This window comes from Danio aesculapii, chromosome 1 (genome assembly GCF_903798145.1).
Source record: "Danio aesculapii chromosome 1, fDanAes4.1, whole genome shotgun sequence".
Classification (NCBI taxonomy): domain Eukaryota; kingdom Metazoa; phylum Chordata; class Actinopteri; order Cypriniformes; family Danionidae; genus Danio; species Danio aesculapii.
The window spans coordinates 53,288,825-53,303,199 of record NC_079435.1 but is presented as its reverse complement, the minus strand read 5'-3'; the positions used below and the strand labels follow the sequence as shown (position 1 = coordinate 53,303,199).

Sequence of the window (14,375 nt, the reverse complement as noted above, 5' to 3'; positions counted from 1 at the left end):
CCAAGTAACCATGAAGTTCAATGCCTTGTTCTTTTTTTACTACACTCTTGACAGAAAGCACACTCATTCAAAATATATGACATACACGGTGAAGTTACAAACGCGGCTTTATTTAAATAAGGATGTTCAGACCGGCAAGGGTCAACAGGAGCAAACAGTACAAAAAAAAGGTAATCCAAAGAGAGTAATAAAAAAAACAGGCAGAGTATCAATACCCATAAAAAGAAACGAACCAGGAAAACACTTGCACAAAAATACAAGACTGAGTGTGAACGTGGTGCTTATACTGTATGGTGTGTGCGGTCGGTGTAAATGTCAATGTCCAGATTGATATCAGCTGTAGCAGGTATTTAAAGTCTGAATAATTGAAATCTGAAAGTCTAATGGGATGTGTAGTCAGGGAGAATGCCTGGTGGAGAGTACATATAGCCGAAGTGCCCTTTAGTGAGTCTGATGGGTACTCCAGCTAAATATAAAAGAAATTGAGATAATTTTAACAGATAAGGAAATTGTATAGCATTTAAAGAATTACATATATTATTACCGTTTCAGTAGGTTTCATTATCCTCCAATCTGTCATTGGCATTGTAAACAATCTGTTCAAGAGCCTTCAGTATCAGAACATCAACATTATCGTTTGTGTCGATCTCGTCATGGTAGTTCTTCACTGGGAAGATGTTTGACATCGGCACACCAGTGTTGGCACTGCACAGCTCCATCTAGACAGAAACGGAGTGTAACATTTAATAAATGTCATCCATGTATATGTTAACAATATATAAAACTGAAACTCATGCATGTCTCAGGATAGCCACATACCTTCTCTTTGATCTTCTTGCTCGTGTAGACCTTTCTTAGATCTTTTTTGACCAGAGGACATGCTTCATCCACTTTGGTCATGACAACCACTTGAGCAATGCCTACAGTATATTAAATGGAGATGCAAGGTAAAGGTTGAATGATGTTTTTTTCATCAACAAAACTGAGCAAATTTGTAGCATTGTTTGTTAAAAGGTACTGTATATATCAGTGGCGAGGCTGCACTGACAAACTAATAGATGTCGTAAATAGATAAAAAACTTTCTGTGGCAAAGAAAAAAAACCTCCTGCATAATAAACATGAATAGAACAAAAAATTCTAATCTTCTAGTTGTGAGCTTTTGCCTTATATTTTTCTATGGATAAACGATGAAAGAGCTGCAAATATAAGTTTTCAATCTAATCCACTTACATAGTCTAACAGTCAACAGCTGGTCTTCACCCACCGTACTCACTATAATTGAGGTCTTGTTTGTTCTCATAAAGTACATGTTCTGCATGACACCCATAATACCTAAACCTAACTACTAACTTAATAACTGTTATTAAGCAGCAAATTAGTTTACTGAGCTAAAAGTTAAGGGGCACTATCATACACCAGGCGCAATAAGGCGCAAGATGTGTTTCCACTACGTGTTGCTATTTTCAGACAAAAGCAACCCTAATTTTCTCGTTTTCTGCCATGTTGCTTAAATAGTAAATCCATTTGCAGCACTTTCTGGACTCATGGGTGTTTCGGTCTAGAAAAGAGATGTGTTAAGGCAGATTGTTGGCATGTTGCTATTTTGAGGAACTAAAATAGACCGTTCAATAGACCAGCTGAAAGCAGGTCTAAAGCCCAGCGCAGAGTGTGCTAGTTGTGCGCCTCGCTTACACATTGCTTAAAACATGCAGGATGAACAGTAATACGCAAAACCTTTACAAATAAAAAATAATTAAAGGTTTAAAATATAAGAAAATATTACTTTCTTCATAAATATAAAAAACACTGCCTCCATGCTTCCATCTCAGGGGGGCTTTTTTAGTTTATTCATGAGAATTTGCTTTGCTATAATGTTGTTATTATTAGTAGTAGTATTTATTTAACGCATATTTATATTTGTTTTATTAAAAACAAGATTAGATTTGTTCAGCTGTGAGGTTCTGGACCATTTGGAGCATAGCATATGTATTTGGATATAACTGTTTCGAGCACACTTTGTTATTATTGTTTATTTATTCATTTATTCATATGCTGGAAATTAGAACAGAATTTAGAAATAATTTTGAAACAAAGCTTTGCGCTTAACAAACGGAATTAATTATTTAGGCTAATGTCTGTGCATATCAATGTCTGTTTCCTTATCCATGAAAGAGAGATTGGAGGAGGCTCATTCTCTCATTCTTGTGCTGCAGATGCTCTGTTTAACTGTTTTCTCCTAAGTGAAGCGTTCAGTTTTTTCACTTACAAAGTCCGCCAAGTAAATAGCAACTGACTCCTAAAGGGAATGGGAGATGAGACTCTGATTGGTTTATTCTCAAAACACACCCTTAAGTCACGAAGAGAATAAGCACAACCCTGTTCGACCATGCGCTGCGGCTCAGAGCATATTTTTTCGTTCTTAAAATGGCAAAAGTGGATTCGGACACACCCTTAATGCTTTTTTTGCCCTGTGCTTCAGACTTTGCACCTAGATCATTAAAATAGAGCCCAATGGCTTGTTAATATAATTGTACCCTTTTATTAATGTGATCGTATTTTGACAAATTGGTAATGCTGTTTTTATCAAAGCTTTCTGTTTGTTATCTTGCCGTAAAAGATACTTCAGATTTAGTGCAGGTCCATCCTAATTTACAAGCATCCACTGATTTTAAAATGTCTGACCTCACTACCATTATATATGGTCATCATAATTAGGCAACAACCATTATCTGGGTCTTCATATACTGTAAAACTCAAGTTGAATTGTTGTAATGTAGGCGAAGCTCATGTATACAATCCTAAACATTCAGGGGTCAGTTTTACCCTTATCACTGATACTCTTGCGGATGACATTCATCTTTTTAATCAGTCGACCATCTGTGTACTGAACTATATTTCCATCTAGGACGTAAACCACACAGAAACACTGGTCGGAGAGGCTGGGGTCTCTGGTGTAATGTAGATCCTTATAGTCGATTGACTGCTCCTCGTTAAACTAAGATGAGAATTTCAGCATAATATTAAACATCAGACACACTGCATATATGTAAATATTATGTTAAATGTTATTTTCACAATTAATGAATGTCTTTTACTGTACTTTATAGCCATCTTTCACATGGCCAAACACAGCTTTGATGATGTCATCTGTTTTTGATCCATGAAATTCTTCATATTCTAAACCCATGATGTCGTAGAAGACAAAGGGCAAAGATGTTTTCCCATTTTTGATGGTGAATCCTTTGAGCTACAAATCAAGACCAAATATATTTGCAAACAGTTTTCAAATAAATTCTCAAACAATTAAATAAAAAGCCCACAGCAGTAAACACTGAGTATTTCTGTCTTTTTTAAAAGTAGTAAATACCTACCTTTTGTGTAAATCTATTACTGTTTCCTCCTTCAGCTGAGTTAACTAGTGCTTTAGAGGAGATCCGTCTTTGAAAGACACTGTTGATGGAGTTTATAAAGCTGGACTTTCCCGCTCCTGATGGTCCAACTACCAGTATCTTGATGTCTTTTACATTTGGAACACTCAAAGTGAAGTTTTCCAGCCATTTTCTCAGGGCTTCATTTTGTCTGTCAAAAAAAAAAAAGAAAAGAAAAAGGGATTGGTTGCATTTGGGTGGATCCGTAATGGATTGAGCAACTCTATCATGGCATTCCCTACTCAATGCTGTACAAATAGTTATTCCACTGCCAAGGACTATTGAGCCATTCATGTGCATTTAGTAAGACTTGAAACAGAGAAGTTTTATAACAATAAAAGGGAAGTTGAACTTATCCTGTTTTGGAAGTTCCAAAATCTAACTACATGTTTGTTAAATGTCTATTTAATGACAATATAATAATTATGACTGAGTGTGTGAAACAACATAGCTGAATTACTTCAAAAATTGTCATGCATTTGACTGTGATGCAAAAACGAAAATACAATCACATAAATATAGGAAAAAATACAGTAAAATGTGCAGAAAAAAAATTCAACAATACTTTAGGAATTAAAATGATCCTCTTATTTGCATTTTTATCTGATCAGATTGATGTTCTAAAAAAAGATATATAAAAGCATAGTTGTCTGATTATAGAGAATAGCTTATGTATAGATAATGTAGCTTACCTCCAGTCAAATAGCCTCCATGGTGTCTGCAGTTCTGTGGGTAGTGATATATTGTTAAACATAATAATATATTGCAGTACATTTTTAGCTTATGCATTCATGTGTGTATGTTTGGTCAAAATTTAATTAGGGGAAACTACACTAGGGTGGCACAGTGCCTGTTACCAGCCTCAGACAGTGAAGTATGAGAGCCAGTAACTGTAAGAAAGAATGCAATACACACAGATTAGGATCTGCTGCATTCTGGCGCTTTAATAGCTTTGCCCTTTTTTTAAAATAAACAGCAAGTGCAAAACGTTTAGTCAATAACTATTAACATTATTCCTTCACAGGTTATGCTTTCTGGACAATTCAATTGACAGTATTACAATTTTCCTCCATGAAGTCTATAAACGTATTACCTTAACATTTTCTCTGTATACATTTTAAAGCAGCAATAAACATCTGTATACAATTCAACACATTTTGTGTGTTACCACCACCATATGCCTCCATTTCATTCATAAATATATCTTAATGATACACTTATCTATTTTAGATATGCTGAGGCTTCATACAAAGGAAAATCAGCATCACAAGAGTACAACAACATTATAAATTTGATTAAATATACAATTAGTTAAAATCAACAGTCTTCGTTTATATATGTATAATGTGTTTAACCCTTACAGACTACTACCATTTTGTGTTTTCCCTTTTACACTATAACTGCAGTGAGTAACATCAGTATAGCACATTATCCAGTTTAACCCGACAAATCTATTAAGATCATACAAGAAACACAGAAAAGTTGTTTAACATCTTTTATTAACACATTATGTTTCTAAAGTATTGTGCAGTGTAAACTCTATTACTTAGCTTGGAATTACATAAACTTAATTGCATATAAAGTACTCGTTTTTAGAACTCAGCATCATGTTAACTGCACAACCATCATCTCTGATGTTTATAAACCTCTTAATTTTCAATATAAATGAGTACTGAGTTATAAAACTGATTTTGCATACCTGTAAGAAAGAATGCATTACGCACAGATTAGGATCTGCTGCGTTCTGGCGCTTTTTTTATTAGCTTTGCCCTCTGATCAGAACATAACTTCCTCATTGCGCTAGTGTATTGCGCCCTCTACAGGCATCTTACCGAACACACTTCAGTTCATATAACAGATCACATCTATTATTGAGGTCTTTTCAAATATAAAACTACAAGAAAGATAAAAAAATTGTTTGGGGTGCCCTATTTTGCTTAAAATTGTATATTTTACTGTTACATTTACGGTCTGTCACACCTCAGTGGTAAGCACTGTTGCCTCACAGCAAGAAGGTCGCTGGGTCGAGTCCCAGCTGGGCAAGTCGGCATTTCTGTGTGGAGTTTGCATGTTCTCCCCATGTTGGTGTGGGTTTCCTCCGGGTGCTTAGGTTTTACCCACAGTCCAAAGACATACACTATAGGTGAACTGAGTAAACAAAATTGGCCGTAGTGTATGAGTGTGTGTGTGAATGAGTGTGTATGGGTGTTTCCCAGTACTGCATTGTGGCTGGAAGGGCATTAGCTGTGTAAAACATATGCTGAATAAGTTGGCGATTCATTCCACTGTGGCAACCTCTGACAAACCACGGACTAAGCCAAATGAAAATGAATTAATGAATTAATGAATTCTGAAATATAATTGTGTGACAAATAAGGCAATATTTTAATCAGTATATTCCAATATTCATTCATTTTCTTTTCGGCTTAGTCCCTTTATTAATCTGGGGTCGCCACAGCGGAATTAATCGCCAACTTATCCAGCACGTTTTTATGCAGCGGATGCCCTTCCAGCTGCAACCCAATCACTGGGAAACATCCACACACACTCAGTCACACACATACACTACGGACAATTTAGCCTACCCAATTCACCTGTACCGCATGTCTTTGGACTTGTGGGAGAAACCGAAGCACCTGGAGGAAACCCACGTGAACATGCAAACTCCACACAGAAACGCCTACTGACGCAGCCGAGGCTCGAACCAGCGACCTTCTTGCTGTGAGGCGACAGAACTACCTACTGCACCACTGCGTCACCCCTATATTCCAATATTCTGCAAATAAGTTGTTAATAGTGAAAATTGCTCCCCAAAATAAAATGTTTCCATATGGATGTAATATGTATGTGTTTATACTGTATATACAGTTCCCAGCATAACAGATTAAATAAATTAATCAATCAATAAATAATTAATTTTAAAAACTCTGCTCATTTTAACAGTACTTAGAGTGTAATCTTATACAGTGAGAAATTTATGCAAATACAGTTTATTAGTTTAGACTAGTTTGGCTTACATCTGTACTTAATGCAAAACTGGATCTAGAAAGGAATAACAGGCTGCTGAGTTAGAAAATAATGGACACCTGAAGTGGTTATGCAGCTATGATGCAAAGCAAAGCCATAACAGCACAGGTGTGCAGTTTTTTTCTTTTTAATATTTTATGTAGTCCTTTAGTCTCCTCACCTAAAGACACTGTTCAGATGTTGCATTTCAAGACAGGTTTTTGTCCTCTAATTGCTTTTTTAACTTGATAATATAGGCTCTGAAACAACTGAAATCAGTTAGAGTAGTGATTTGAAAAGGGTAATCTATTCAAGACAGTCTGCCTAGGTTTTTTTAAGCTGTGTGTTTATCTGAAATTAATTGAATACTTTAAAATGCTCATTACACAAGCAGAATTAAGTACTCAACAGGCAAGTAGTATAAAAGATAATTAATTAAATTTATGGAGCAGGTTGGTGCAATACACTAGTGGTTAGCATGCTGACATGGTGCGATAGTACTTTAGGGCATGCCGAATCCCGGCTCGAGGACATTTCTCTGCCACTTCGCTTCGTGTCTGATTCCTGTCCTATCTAATAAAGGCAAAAAGCCAAAAATAAATCTTTAAAAAAATTATGGAGCAGTAAGGACCAATGTATGAAATTACCAATGCCATCCCAATGTATGCATTATTGGATAACCTAAAATAAAATGTAAATAACGGGGGGAATTTATTAAATTCTTAATGATAAATTCTCACTGTACTCCTTTATGCTGAACATAAGGACACACACACTATATATCATATATATATATATATGAGACTCTTACCTGGACTTGATTGTTGCTTCTTTGTTTGTGATTGTGATGATCCCATTTTGTTTATCGTCCTTGAATCTATCAGCTTGATCCTGGAGCACTGTTGCCTTGTATCTCACTTCAAACCTGACCAACCTGCAATAAATATACATCGAATTAGTTTCAGTTTCACTCTATTTGAGAGACTCAAAACTCTGGAATACCTCTCTCCAATTACTGACAAATGGTTCTTTATGTGGGGAAAAAGTTTAATGATAAATGTAAAATGAGTTATTTTAGTACTTTTGCATTTTTTTTTACTGCTTTAAGAGTAGTGATGACCTCTGATTGTGCTCATATCAGCAATCAAAAGAAACAATATCTTAAACAGCCAGTGTTTCAAACAAATGTTGAAGGGTAATGGACATAATTAAGATCAGTAAATATGTCAATAAAACTATAAACATTCAAAGAAACAGAATTATTAATGTCATGTTTAAAAGAGTGTCACACACTCCAGATATTGAGCTAATGATAACCTCATCTTAGCCCCCTGTCATCATGTTGGTTTATAATATCAAATGCCCTTTCACCCATTATATAAGCAACAAAAAACATGAGCAGGAATCACACAATATCTGCCTTCTCTGTTCTACAACTGTTTTACATTTCAGAATTGAGCTGTCCACCTTTACTGCATTTATTCCACTGAACTGCGGTTGCAGAGCCTCTGAATTTCAGGTGTGGTGCATCTCTGTCAAGCCTAAACTTGAACTTTGGAATGCTGAAATACTCATAAGCTTTTATTTCTAGTCCCTATTAATGTGGGAATAGAAGCAACAGGTGTGTACAAGTAAAAACAAAATTAGGAGTGCTAGAGAGACAGAAACAAAACAAAATCCATTCAAATATGCCATGTGAGAGCATGGCTTTTTCTGAAGGAAGGGAAAATAGAAAAAGAAAAAGGTGGTTATTAACACGCGCACACACACACAGACAGACCTTTAACAAATACAGATTCAATGTAGAGGTTAAAGAAAAATTTTCCCCTAACAACCAAAGCAAATTGGTGGCAATTTTTGTTAAGGGTATAGTCAGTGGCTAAAAAACCTTTCATTAAAGTTGCGCTTAAACTATCGAACAACACACATCTGTGTCTTAAGACTATTTTGAAAAACGTTTTTGATCCACTTCAAATGTTGACTACTGTATATCAATAGCAACTTTTCTATACATAAGGAGCAAAGTGGCACTCGTAAAGTCAGAATAATGCCTCATAGTCAAAGAAAATCTATACATTCAGTGACTATTTCAATGGCATGTATACACAACAGCTAAATTTGGTTTTCAGTACACCGTTTACCCCACATTCTGTACACATGATATTCATCAAAATAAGATTTTAAGTTGGTTGTTTGCTGGCCATGTGCTGGTCCTAACCTGATCCTTATTAGCACATGGCCAGTACCAGTTAGGACCAGCACATGATCAGACGCCATGCTTGCTGACATTGTATTTAACTCTCCCTTAATCTCCCACTTTACTCTATATCTTGCTGTTTCATCAGCTGTAGGTCACTGCAATTTTTTTAAAGTCAGAAGAATGGTTGTACTCAGTGTCTCGTGGAGTGTTTATCATGCATTTTGTAAAGACCACCCTATTTCACCAACAAACAACATTTTGGCCCTTGCTGGTGGTAGTGTATACTATATACTCAAGCCACAGATTATCTGAGGCTTCATTTGCTTTAAAACACAAGCTCATAAACTATAATGTTGGCTATCATGAACAGGAGGTGAGTTTACCCTTATTGCTGATTCTCTTGCGTATGATCTTCAGCTTGTCAATAAGTTGATCATCTATAAAATGGAATGTAATTGCATCTATGACATAAACCAGGCAGAAAGACTGATCGGAGAGGTTGGGGTATGTGGTATATTCTTGATCCTGAGCAGTGAGTGGCCGCTCCGTGTTGAACTAAGGTTAGAAATTTAGCAAAATATGTTAACACCACACACTTACACATACAAAAATTATGTTTAATGCACAACTAATGTAGGGTTTTTTGTTAGTTTTTTTTACTTTATAGCCATCCTGCACGTGGCCAAACACAGCACTGATGATGTCCTCTGTTTGTGGCCCAGCCAATGCTGCAGGTTCTAAACCCATGATGTCGAAGAAGACGAAGGGCAAAGGTTTTTTCCCACTTCTGATGGTAAAACCTTCGAGCTACAAGTATACAAGAACAAATTTATTCGTAAACAAATTTAATAATCAATCATATTACTAGCTAAAATACTTTTGTCTTTTTGGAGACAGGCTCATAGCCAGGGGGTACGAAAGACCCACCCCTCACTGACAAGGGTCCAGAATTTGTTCCATAAATGAACTCATTTGTCTTATTTTGACTGAAATGGCACCATAATTGGGAAAATAATCCTTCAAAAAACCCATTTATGCCCAAATTTGTAAAAATAATTTCATGCATGTAGCTTTGTTAATGGTGTCCTATATGAACATGTTTTGCATGTATTTTCTCCAGGTTTCAAGAAAAAAAATATGCTACAACTATAGTTACCGCTGGGGAAACATGTCAGAACCCTTCAATGTAAAATTTGAATAGGAGAACATTTGGCCTTCTAACTTAAAACAACTGCTTTCAACAGATCAATTTATATCCATAAACACATTTATTATGTTTAAAATGAGAAAACCTTTTGATATGAACCCCCTGAAAATTATCTTTCATGTAATTTCAATTGATATGAACACACAAAGAACTAATCCATTAGTCTTAAAGATGTGAAACACACACTAGTTTCCCTAACAGACTACTTTGTCAAAAAGATTTAAAAAAAAAAAGTTTATATTTTTTGGGATGCACCGCTATGGATTTTGGGGCTGATATCAATAATCGATAACTCTTTAGATCTGGAGGCCGATAACTGATAAGTAAATATTTCAAAATGTTATATTTTTGAACAGTGAACAACTGATTTTATTTTAAAAACTTCATAAAAGTTTGAACTGATCTTAGAATAGCCTTTTCAAAGCAAAAATGCAATAATTTAAAAATTGCATGGTGATTATAGACCAAAATAATGATTTTACATGAATCAGCATGCCAAAAATAAATAATTTCCTTTTCTTTGTATTGCAAATTAACAAGCAACTTGACTGCTACATAAAAAACCAATAGGTTAAATAAGAAAACAGGATTTAATTACCAAACAAGTAAAATACTTATATTTTAAATAAAATGAAAACGAAAGTGAAAGAACTAAGAACTGAAACCAGCTCAAGTGTTCTTGAATAAAAAGTGTTACAGTAAGGTACAATTGTTAGTCATTTAATATTTTTATTAGATTAGTGAAAGGCTCTGAAACAAGTAAAAAGGCTTGGCGTGCATGGCACGAGCTGCGTCTTTATACAACAGCTGATTGTAATTGACGCCAGCTGGGCACACTGACACCGCCAACTCATTGGCATTTCATTGGCCCGTTTTTATACTCTTTCAGATTATTGGATTCTGATAAAATCCCCATAGTGGAAGTTTTCCACATGGCATTGAAGTACCCCTCCTGATGGGGAACTATAGTTGCCACTTGAACTTTTGACAAAGTAGGCCTACACAAAAACTATAGATCTCTTGAAAGATTTGTTTTATTTGGATGAATCTAGAGGTTTCCATGATTATGTTGATATACATTTGTGAACAAAAAATAATTAATGTAACATGAAAATTGCCTTCATTTGGGAGGGTTTGCCTCCATTTTTCTAGGGGTAGGAATTTGAAGGCCTCATCTGACAGGAAGTAAATACTTTCTTTTTCCTTGAAAATGTTTTTTTTTTATTTTGTATGTCATTGACAAATTAAACATGGAGAACATGGAAAATTACATCTAAAAGGAAAATTGCAACGATGAACTTTGTCAACTATAGTTGCTGGTGGGCTTAAGTAGGTTAAGACTAGGCGAAATACTCTGACTGTTGCTTCGGTGTGACTTCAGCTAACCAGTTTTAACCAATGCAAATAATAGTTTTTTAGTCCAACATCCAGCTGTGCAACAAAATATACAATGTGACGTAAAGTGAGGTCATCTTTCACAACTGACCTACTGTATTGTTAAAAAGAAAAAACATTTGACAAGTAACTTTTATTTTAAATCTTTAACCTTCTTCTTGAGACAAAAAATAACCAATAAAAAGGTGTAAAGCACAACAAGTAGCCCATATTAAAATTAATTTGAAAACTATTTTGGCTGTTGTGGCTATTTTTAAATGTAAAATCGTGAATTATTTATTATTATTATATATCTACATTATTTATTATTATTATTATTATTATTATTATTATTATTATTATTATGTTTTAAGTTTTTTATTCAAATGGCCATATTCTGACTGAGGACAGTTGAATGTGCCGGCCACTTTGTTATTTTCCAAATAAATGACAATTGGCAAAAGATTTTAATTAAAAACTTTAACAGATTTTTCTAACGATATATGATGTGATAAATTAGTATTTTAAAAATAAGTATTTATTAATATTTTCTTATTTTAAATCTTTAGGAAATATTCTTTGTACATCAAAAAGTGTTGTTATGAACACCTGACCAGCTAATCCAGCTAAAACTAGTGTTTAAAATGTCACTGAAATGCAGCATTTAAATGAATATTTAAACCTATAATTACATAGAAAATGAGTTCAATAACTGCAAAAATGTCCACTTTTTGAGAAAAAAAGAGCCACCCCTTTCACCAGTCTGGCTATGGGCCTGGGAGAAATGTAGCAAACACCTACTTTTTGTGTAAAACTGTGACTGCCTCCTTCAGCTGAGTTAACTAGTGCTCTAGTGGAGATTCGTCCTTGAAAGGCACTGTTGATGGAGTTAATGAAGCTGGACTTTCCTGCTCCAACTTGTCCAGCCACCAGGATCTTGATGTCCTTAACATTTGGATCGCTCGGAGAGAAGTTTTCCAGCTTTTCTTTCAGGGCTGCCTTTTGTCTGTCAAAACACAAGTTTATTCTCTAGAACTTCAGCGAACACAAATTTGTTATACTTACTGTATTCCACTTTTTAATGATCAAATTAAAAATATTTAGATTTATTCTATGAGGGAGAACAATAAAACTAAACACTTCATGGGATTTTACATACTCCCTATATGCATACATACATTTATTTGGTAACACTTCAAGTGATTTTCATAAAACTGTCAAGAATACGAAGGATAAATGATTAAGACAACTGCCATTGGCTCAGTTATATAATTTTAAATGCAAAGGTGACTTTGTTTGAGTTGTCTTTCTTATGACAACTTGACATAACCAAATACAACAAAACACATCTTTTTCATTCATTACATCTTGACATTAGAAAGCAAACATAACTCATCATAAATCTGTCATAAATGTAATTGTCTATGATACCTAATTCAGTACACTAACATTTACTAGTTGCATGCATGTACTGTTTGAATAAAATTATTCTTAAAAATTTGCCTAAAATCATTCAAACTAGTGTGGAATTTACATTTTAAAACTTTATATTTATATTATAGTTATATAATTTTTTTATATATTTTTTTTGCACCAAACTTTTCCCATGTGGTTTTAGAAAATGCTAATTTAATTCCAGAAATAAATGGCCAATTTACACATTGCATTGTCGTATTGCATATTACATTAAATACACTGTAATTTTACATATTATATTTCAAATTTGATTTTGCTGCTCATAGGGTCCCACAGTATAGACTGGAGGACACCAATTCAGAATGTGCTATGTCCACTAGATGGCGTTAGTGTAAACTGTTTTGAGTAGTGTTTCCCATTTCTGTTCCTAACGTCTATCCCCACCCCAATCCTAAACCCAACCATTAAAGTAATGTAAAAACAGTAGTTGTACAGAGTATTATTTATTCTATGTACACAATATCTACTCCACAAGTGAGATTGTATCTAAAATTATGCTAATGCTAATTCAAATTGTGTCTTCTGTAACTAATCGATTGATCATCTTTTTGTCAAATGCCCACATGTTAAAGTGTTTCGGTGTGATTTATGTCTTTTTTCCATTAAAATGTAAGTTTAACTTAGATTTTTCCATGTGTATATAATTTATTACTTTTCTCATGACAAACATACATTAAAATAGAATTTATGGGCAGTTTATTTATTTATTTGGTAAATATTATATTCACAAATGTAAAATTTCCTTATTACCTAAGTTGCAGAATTTTCTTTGTGACTTAAATTGTTTAATTACTACTTTACAAAATGTTTACAGCAAAAAAAGTGATAAAACTGAAATTTTCTAAGGACTTTGTAAATATTATTTAATTTGATAGTTTGCCTCTGTACCCTGATTTTTATTATTTCATTTTATACTGTATTTTTTAAATTATTATTAATTTTCCTTGTTTATTGTACTTGATGTCATCCATTGTTGTGGTTAATGTGATTGTATTTTTGAAATATAATTTATATATTTTTAATTAAATATATTAAATTACCAATTAAATTGTATTTTTAACGCCTATTCCCACCCCAACCCTAAACCCAAAATATTAAGTATTGTATACAGTGTCATAAAAATTGCTACTACTGTATATTAATGTGCGCACTTCCGGCCGACCGCATATCCAATTTAGACTTCACCGAATCACACCAACACCACATATTTTCCAACACTTCTATTCAAACTCACTTGAATCAACTCATGAGCTCTCTATTTAAGAAATATGTGGATAGGGATTCAATTTGTGGATATGGATTTGATTCAAATTGCTTTTGCAAACACACACACACACACACACACACAAGCACAGAACAACTTGTGAACAGACTTAATGATGTTGTCATGCACGCATCAAGAGTGATTAAAAAAATAAATATTACATAGTAATAATATAACAAAGTGCATATAGAGAAATGACGACAATGTTTTGTAGACCATTTTAAAATGATGACCACATTGAAATAGGTAATTATAGCTTACCCCCAGTCAAATTTCCTCCATGGTTTGATCGGTTCTATAAAGGAACAACGTACATATATTAAAATAATTTGAAAAAAATATATATTTGTATGTGTGTATAAAATATATGTGTATGTGGTCACACATTAGTCTGGGGACCAATTCACAATGTTAACTAT

At 34.1% G+C, this 14,375-nt stretch overlaps 2 protein-coding genes across 2 annotated transcripts; both read right to left on the bottom strand.

Annotated features, from left to right (window-relative positions):
* Window positions 1–213: 213 nt before the first annotated feature.
* On the bottom strand, window positions 214–7,399 carry ifi44a3 (interferon induced protein 44a3). The gene is made up of 8 exons (XM_056462819.1): window positions 7,247–7,399; window positions 4,122–4,155; window positions 3,373–3,580; window positions 3,102–3,248; window positions 2,825–2,996; window positions 820–920; window positions 545–719; window positions 214–466 (listed from the first exon to the last, which is right to left on the bottom strand). The coding sequence occupies exons 1-7, from the start codon at window positions 7,290–7,292 to the stop codon at window positions 549–551; spliced, it is 879 nt and encodes a 292-aa protein (XP_056318794.1). The 5' UTR covers window positions 7,293–7,399; the 3' UTR covers window positions 214–466; window positions 545–548.
* Window positions 7,400–8,995: 1,596 nt separating this feature from the next.
* Window positions 8,996–13,663, bottom strand: LOC130221361 (interferon-induced protein 44-like). Its single transcript, XM_056453805.1, has 4 exons — window positions 13,650–13,663; window positions 12,018–12,222; window positions 9,260–9,442; window positions 8,996–9,190 (listed from the first exon to the last, which is right to left on the bottom strand). Exons 1-4 carry the CDS (start codon window positions 13,661–13,663, stop codon window positions 8,996–8,998), a joined length of 597 nt encoding a protein of 198 aa, XP_056309780.1.
* Between the last annotated feature and the right edge of the window lie 712 nt (window positions 13,664–14,375).